Consider the following 8,260-nt stretch of genomic DNA (forward strand, 5'->3'; position numbering starts at 1 on the left):
TAATACAATTTTCATTTTTTGTCATAGCGAAGTATCTGAGTTGTTACTTTTTTATTTAGTTTTTATGTTGGTTCTTTTGAAAAATTTGTTAAAGATATCTGCGTGCTTTGTATGTTATATATACTGCTTTAAACTTTTGTACAGCACCCTTTTGGAGGAAGTAACCAAGCAAAATAAATGCACCACAGAGGGTCGTGGAGCACCTTCCAGGGGCTACAGCCATGCTTCATGGGGACCAGTGGTGGAGCTGAATTCAGCCTAGTGGGTCACACAGAACATTGGGGCTTTTTTGTGCTAATCATAATGCTTGCTAACACACAATCTTAACATAGCAGCCAACTCCTAGGGGCTGAAGGGTCTCTCCCCCCCATAAAATGTTCATGGGCACTGCCCTTCAAATAGTGTGCCTGCACTACGTCATGTGATCAGTTATCAATATTTTATTCGAGTTGGCTCCCCTGCAATATAAGCTTTGCATCCACTTGCTTTGTAGGCTGCAGGGTCCTGAGTCCACCTTTGGAAATCTGCTTCCTGGAGCTCAGAGCAAATTCCTGCAGGCTGAGCTAAAACCTTAGGAGCAGCAAGACTGGGGCTTAATAAGCGCCTGTGGCCTTGAAAGCGGCGTGGCAGGCTGGGAGGAGCATCATCTTATGCAAATACAGTCTGGCAGGGATTCCACTGCTTGCCCAGCCCACAAGGGGAAGAACTTGCTAGAGGCCCCGCCCCTAAGGGGAGGATTGGCAGCAGGAGGTATGTCTCTTCCTGCACTTCCAGTGCCTGGACTAGGATCGCTTCCGATTTCCTCTTGCTGCCTGGTGACTGAGCAGGGCGGTGACTAGATTTCCTGTCGGAAGCGCTATGTAGTTTCTGTGCTCATTCCAGACCAGGGACTCAGCTTGTTGTTCTTGTTTAGTCATTTAGTCGTGTCCGACTCTTCGTGACCCCATGGACCAGCGCATGCCAGGCACTCCTGTCTTCCACTGCCTCCCGCAGTTTGGTCAAACCCATGCTGGTAGCTTTGAGAACCCTGTCCAACCATCTCATCCTCTGTCGTCCCCTTCTCCTTGTGCCCTCCATCTTTCCCAACATCAGGGTCTTTTCCAGGGAGTCTTCTCTTCTCATGAGGTGGCCAAAGTATTGGAGCCTCAGCTTCACGATCTGTCCTTCCAGTGAGCACTCAGGGCTGATTTCCTTCAGAATGGAGAGGTTTGATCTTCTTATAAAGGTAAAGGGACCCCTGACCATTAGGCCCAGTCATGGCCGACTCTGGTGTTGCAGCGCTCATCTCGCTTTATTGGCCAAGGGAGCCGGCGTACAGCTTCTGGGTCATGTGGCCAGCATGACTAAGCCACTTCTGGCTAACCAGAGCAACACACGGAAACACCATTTACCTTCCTGCAGGAGTGGTATCTGCTTGCACTTTGACGTGCTTTTGAACTGCTAGGTTGGCAGGAGCTGGGACCGAGCAACGGGAGCTCACCCCATCGCGGGGATTCGAACCGCTGACCTTCTGATCGGCAAGCCCTAGGCTCTGTGGTTTAACCCACAGTGCCACCTGTGTCCCAACCCTTGTATACCCCTCCCTATTTGTGACGCTCCACTGATGTAGTGATGATGTATCAATGATGCTGCTCGAATGGGGTCCGCTGCGGCGGCGCTCCGAAGGAAGCCAGGGAGTGTGCCGCCCACGTAGCGGCCGGCCTGGCGCCGCTCTTCCCCGTGACTGCCCCGCTGGTGCTGCTGCTGCTGGGCCGCCGCCAGCACCGCCGGTGTTGGGGCTACCGCTACTACTCCGCCCCGCCGCAGCAGCCGCCTTGCCTCGTCTCCCGGCCCCTCCTCGCCGCCGCCCGCCCCCGCCATGGCCGGCCCGGCCGCCGGGAGCCGGTCCCGCGTCTACGCCGAAGTCAACAGCTTGAGGAGTCGCGAGTACTGGGACTACGAGGCGCACGTCCCCACCTGGGGTAATCAAGACGATTATCAACTGGTTCGGAAACTCGGCTGGGGGAAATATAGTGAAGTCTTTGAGGCTATAAACATCACCAACAACGAACGAGTGGTTGTGAAAATTCTTAAGCCAGTGAAGGAAAAGAAGATAAAACGAGAAGTTAAGATTCTGGAGAACCTGCGAGGTGGAACAAACATCATTAAACTGATCGACACTGTCAAGGATCCAGTGTCAAAGACTCCAGCTCTAGTGTTTGAATACATCAATAATACAGATTTCAAGCAACTGTATCAGATCCTGACAGACTTTGATATTCGGTTTTATATGTATGAATTGCTCAAGGCCTTGGATTACTGTCACAGCATGGGAATCATGCACAGAGATGTCAAACCTCATAACGTCATGATAGACCACCAACAGAAAAAGTTGCGGCTCATAGACTGGGGCTTGGCAGAATTCTACCATCCAGCTCAGGAATACAACGTCCGTGCGGCCTCGAGGTACTTCAAAGGGCCAGAGCTCCTCGTTGACTACCAAATGTACGATTATAGCTTAGACATGTGGAGCTTAGGCTGTATGCTGGCCAGCATGATCTTCCGAAAAGAACCTTTCTTCCATGGTCAAGACAACTATGACCAGTTGGTTCGCATTGCAAAGGTTCTGGGTACAGATGAATTATATGGTTATAATCTCCAGGTGCACCCGGGAGAGACTCCTGCCAGAAACCCTGGAGTGCTGCTGCCAGTCAGTGTATGCCATAGTCTATACCGACTAAGCAAGGGCCACTACAGCAAACCTCTGCAAGGCTCTACACGCTGAGGATGCCAGAACCTCTGTTCAAACAGCCACACACTTTGTTGCTGGGCAACAGCCCTTGGTGAGATGGAATGCACGGCCACCGTGCCAAGATTCTAGGAGAGACAGTGTGTCATAGTAGACTTGGACCTGGGATAGCAGGGTTAAAAGCCCCACTCAGCCAGGAGACTCCCTGGGTGACCTCGGGCTAGTCTCTCACTTTCAGCCTAGCTGGCCTCACCAGATTCTTGTGAGGAGAAGACAAGGAGAAGGAGAAATATGGACCTTACCTTGAGAGAGAAAGGCAGGATATACATGTCATAAACCACCAGTTGTGAAAAGCTGACCCATACCAGCTGCACAGTATTTCTTCCACAGGATTTTGTACTTGATAGTCCCCTATGCTAGACTGGGAATATCCCTCCCAACTTGCCTGCATTTAGACACAGCCATGAGATTGAAAGTGAAGTCAATTTGGGTTCAAGCAAGACCCGAGGCTTAATGGCTTTACTGAGGCCTCAGCAACAGACACTGGGGAAACAGGGAAAGGGTCTGATTTATATAAACCACAGCCATCCCCTGGCAACACTCACCTAGTGCATGACTGGCTGCATTGTGATGTGGACTCAGGCTCAGAGGAGACAGAAAGCACCTGCTGAAGTCCCTGCAGGCAGCATTGGATACAACCCTGTGTTTTCAGCAGGGGCTTTAAAGTGCAGAAGGGACAAGAAGTTGAGCTTTTCTCCCAGAGGCAAGAAGACCCTTTTCAGTCCTGCTTCCCAGTGTGAACAGGATGGAAGACATTGGCAAAGACAACAATTATTTACGTTGGCTAAGCAGTCCCAATAGAAGTACGCAGGTGGCGCTGTGGTCTAAACCACTGAGCTTAGGGCTTGCCAATCAGAAGGTCGGCAGTTTGAATCCCCGCGACGGGGTGAGTTCCCATTGCTCGGTCCCTGCTCCTGCCAACCTAGTAGTTCGAAAGCACGTCAAAGTGCAAGTAGATAAATAGGTACCGCTCCAGCGGGAAGGTAAACGGCGGGAAGGTATTTGTGTATGAATAGAGTGAGCCTGTGACCTGGAGTCAGGAACCCAAAGTATTAACCATCACAAAAGAATAGCCAGGCTGCCCTGGTAATGCAATCAGTGACCGTTATCAGGTATCCTGGGAGTCAGGATTTCTGCTGGAGACTGCCTCATTCTGTGATGTATGTATGATGTTTTGGCGGGAGCTCCCCCTGTCAGCGGGGGCCACAACTTTATTGGTTACCAACGTGAGCTGTCTGGCTTAGACATTGGGGTGAAGCCAGGCTATATCTTGACTCCTGCCCATCTGCAGGGAGTCCATAGAAGGGTAAACCACTGATATGGGATGCCCAATAACTTACGTCAGATAGTGGCACCACCCTGAGAGGTCCCTGTAGGGGCTGTGACATGGCCCTAGCCCATGCCCAGGCTTTGGACAGTATTCACAAATCCCTTTAACAGGATACCCTTACTGAGGAGGGGCAGGCGAAGGCAACAACATCCCCTGCAACCAAATGGAGGCCTAACCTCACAAAGGTTGCAATGATTGCTACAAGACAGGCGAAAACCAAATGGCCGGTTCCAATTTGCCAAGTGGAAAAAATTCCGACCCGGCCCCAACAACATGGCGACCGACGATTGCCATAGCAAGGTCATATCAGAGCAAAGCATGAAAACAGGGTGGGTGGGTATAGTGGTGTAGAATGGTCAGTTGGTACCTGGGGCAGAACTTGTTTTTTGTCACCCCCTCACATTGAAATTCCCCCTCCACCCCCCCCATCAAAGAAAACCGCACAGGCAGCAATCCATTGTAGATCCCGCCTTCCTCCTTTGTTTTGACAGATCGGGGAAGGCTCGGGTGGGGGGGCGTTGCCCAGTTTTTTAAAAAAACTGCACATTTATGTTTCACAGGGTGCGAAAGAAGGGCTTTGCACATAGCTGTCAACCACCCCTTATTTGGTGGGAAAGTCCCTTATCCCAGGGCTGTGTCCCGCTGCTGTCCCTTATTGATGATGTCCCTTAAATTTCCCAGGTTTCAAAGGAAGCAGCTCCTCTCCCTCCCTCCCCTGCTGGGCAGGGAGGAGGGAGGCTCCAACTTTGTTGCTTAGCTGCGTTGCTCACCCAATAAGGATCTCAGAACGACTGGGGGGTGGAGCTTGCATGCCTTGTGCCGATCAAATTGGCTGCGTTGCCTGGGGACTCGCCTTTGCTCAGCGCTTCCCAGCGGAGAGGTGACGGTGGTTTTCCTTGCTGCATCCCCTTTGCCGGGTTGCTGCGCTGTGGGAACCACCGCTTGAGGCTTCATTTGGCTGCTGGCTGGGCTTTCTGCCTTTGGCTCGGAGGGGCTCAGAAGTCGAACCTACCTGTGCTCTGAAAATCCCTTATTTTGGCTGCTGATCCCTTATTTTCGAGGCTGCTGGTCCCTTATTTTCAAATCTGTAAGTTGACAGCTATGGCTTTGCACCTTTATACAATATGCATGTGTGCTTGGGCCCAGGGTCTTTTGCCTCACCATCCCCACTACTGACTCCCTGTTGCTACTCAGCCTCAAAAAAAAAAAAAAAAAATTCATTGGATTCATTGGAAAAAAATCTAATAACCATAGGCTAGCAGCCAGGGGTAACCCTCTGCCACCGAACAGAGACCCACCTTTGCCGAAAGGATTCCGGACAATGTTCTTCTGCAGCTTGCAGAGAAGGCAGAAGACCTTCCAGTCTGGGAAAGGACTGGTCAGCATCTCAATGGGGTAGCCGGCCCGTCTGCACTTGTCTTTCCACAGAGCGTTCAAGGAGTCCACCAGGTCTCTCCACCAGCAGCACACCCAACGGAAGCAGCGGAGCAGGTGCCACGAGGGGAAGAAGTCAAACACATCCAGCAGGATCTCCAGAGGCAGGTCATTGATGGACACCATCTTCCGCAAGAGAAGTCTTGGCCGAGAGAGGTTTTAGAGATGCAAAATAAATGCAAAGGCAGGAGACCTGGGCTACTCAGACCCAAACCCGCTAGGAATCAATAGGGCTTGCTCCTTCAGAGCGACCTGAAGTTTACAGCATGTTATTCCCTGAAGGAGAACTACTTGAAAATGATTTATATTTAACTCCAAGGGTAGTGCTGTGGGTTAAACCACAGATCCTAGGACTTGCCGATCAGAACGTCGGCGGTTCAAATCCCCGTGACGGGGTGAGCTCCTGTTGCTCAGTCCCTGCTCCTACCAACCTAGCAGTTTGAAAGCACGTCAAAGTGCAAGTAGATAAATAGGTACCGCTCTGGCGGGAAGGTAAATGGCGTTTCCGTGCGCTGCTCTGGTTCGCCAGAAGCGGCTTAGTCATGCTGGCCACATGACCCGGAAGCTGTACTCCGGCTCCCTCAGCCAATAAAGCGAGATGAGTGCCGCAACCCCAGAGTCGGTCATGACTGGACCTAACGGTCAGGGGTCCCTTTACTTTTATCTTTAGACTGGCTAAGATGTGTAAGACTGAATCAGATCAGTGCTGGAGATGCAATAAGGTTGGGGGTACTTCCTTTCATATGTGGTGGACATGAAAATGGGTAAAAGAGTATTGGGAAATAATCCATAATGAATTGGAAAAAAAAATGTTTAAAAACACCTTTCCAAAAAAACACCCCCCTTTTTGTAGGGGATGATTCAGATGGAAATTCCCAGGTGTCAAAAAAGGTTATTTATGTATGCCACTATAGCGGCCCATGTTTTGTTAGCCCCAAAATGGAAAACTAGTGAATGCCAACTTATCTGATGGAATATGCACAGCTTACGGACCTAACTTATAGAATAAGAGAACAAGAAGAACATTTGTTTGGAGAAGATTGGAAAATGTTTATTGAATATATGGGAGGGGAGGGTTGTGTATACTTGAAAACGTGGGCAGCATTAAGATAAATTCAACAGTGTGAATAAGTTTTGAGGGAAGTAATAATGGAATACTGAATGGTTTAGTTTATATAAAATATGCAGGGATTTATGCTATGCAAAATGAACCATGGAGAGAGAAGAAGGGAAGTCATGAATATTTTAAGGTTGTTTAAATGAATATTCTAAATTGCAAAACAGAAAATTTAATAACAAAATTTACACACACACACAAATGCTTTTTTCTTTTAAAAAAATGTTTAGGGGTACTCTCATTTTCCTACTTGTATTGAAATAAAGGTAAAGGACCCCTAACAGTTAAGTCCAGTCATAAATGACTCTGGGGTTGCACGCTCATCTTGTTTACTGGCCAAGGGAGCCGATGTTTGTCCACAGACAGTTTTTCCAGGTCATGTGGCCAGCAGGACTAAGCCACTTCTGGCAAAACCAGAGCAGCGCATAGAAACGCCGTTTACCTTCCCGCCGGAGCGGTACCTATTTATCTACTTGCACTTTAACGTGCTTTTGAACTGCTAGGTTGGCAGGAGCAGGGACCGAGCAACGGGAGCTCACCCCGTCACAGGGATTTAAACCGCCAACCTTCTGATCAGCAAGTCCTAGGCTCTGTGTTTTAACCCACAGCACCACCCGCATCCCGTTCTTTTATAAGGTAAAGGTAAAAAAGGTAAGGGACCCCTGGATGGTTACCGTATTTTTCCCTCTATAACACGCAGATTTTTTCTCCTAAAAAGGAAGGGGAAATGTCTGTGCGTGTTATTGAGCGAATGTGTGGTCCCTGGAGCCGAAAAAGCAGGCAAAAATCAAATCGCGCTTCACGGAGAAGGGAAACCTGAAAAGAGGAAGTGGCTGCTTTCCTGCATTCTGCCTCAGGGTCTTACTGCCCACCGGTCTCTGTTTCCTTGCTGTGTTTGCTGAAACGGAACAAAGAGCAGGGAAAGCCCCTCCCCTCCAGGCAAGCAGAGGGGAAAGCAGAGTGTGTTCCTTCTAATTCCTCTCTGTGCTCCGGTGCTGCTGGGGGAGAGGGAGAGGGGGGGGAGGGAGAGAGGGGGGGGGAGGGAGAGAGAGGGGGGGAGAGAGAGGGAGAGGGAGAGAGAGAGAGAGAGAGAGATGGAGAGAGATGGCTGGCTTGGGTGGGGGGAAACTTTTGCCTTTCTTTTCTCCCTCCCGTTAAATCCCTCTCCTGCATTCTTAGCCAGCTGCTTCTCTGCACACCCCCTCATGTCCCTTCTTTGTTTTTCCTTCGCTCCCCACTTAAAATGTGGTTACAAAGCATAGATCCACATGGATCCTCAGGATCTTTGCATTGGGTCACCCCAAATTCACCATCAGATCACATAGCATGTCCATGGCTACAGCCTGCCCCCCAAAAATCACGCACCCACTGTTGCCTGGGGCTGCAATGGTGCAAAAACGTGGTTAAAAAGCATGGATCCACATGGATCCTCAGGATCTTTGCATTGGGTCACCCCAAATTCACCATCAGATCACATAGCATGTCCATGGCTACAGCCTGCCCCCCAAAAATCACGCACCCACTGTTGCCTGGGGCTGCAATGGTGCAAAAACGTGGTTAAAAAGCATGGATCCACATGGATCCTCAGGAT

The 8,260-nt window shown here is 50.0% G+C and overlaps 1 protein-coding gene across 1 annotated transcript; it reads left to right on the forward strand.

The window, feature by feature from the left end:
- Positions 1 to 1,843: 1,843 nt before the first annotated feature.
- Positions 1,844 to 5,783, forward strand: LOC128420333 (casein kinase II subunit alpha'-like). Its single transcript, XM_053401938.1, has 2 exons — positions 1,844 to 2,641; positions 5,547 to 5,783. The coding sequence occupies exons 1-2, from the start codon at positions 1,859 to 1,861 to the stop codon at positions 5,781 to 5,783; spliced, it is 1,020 nt and encodes a 339-aa protein (XP_053257913.1). The 5' UTR covers positions 1,844 to 1,858.
- The last annotated feature ends 2,477 nt before the right edge of the window (positions 5,784 to 8,260 follow it).

The sequence above is a fragment of the Podarcis raffonei genome, chromosome 8, assembly GCF_027172205.1.
Source record: "Podarcis raffonei isolate rPodRaf1 chromosome 8, rPodRaf1.pri, whole genome shotgun sequence".
Lineage (NCBI taxonomy): Eukaryota > Metazoa > Chordata > Lepidosauria > Squamata > Lacertidae > Podarcis > Podarcis raffonei.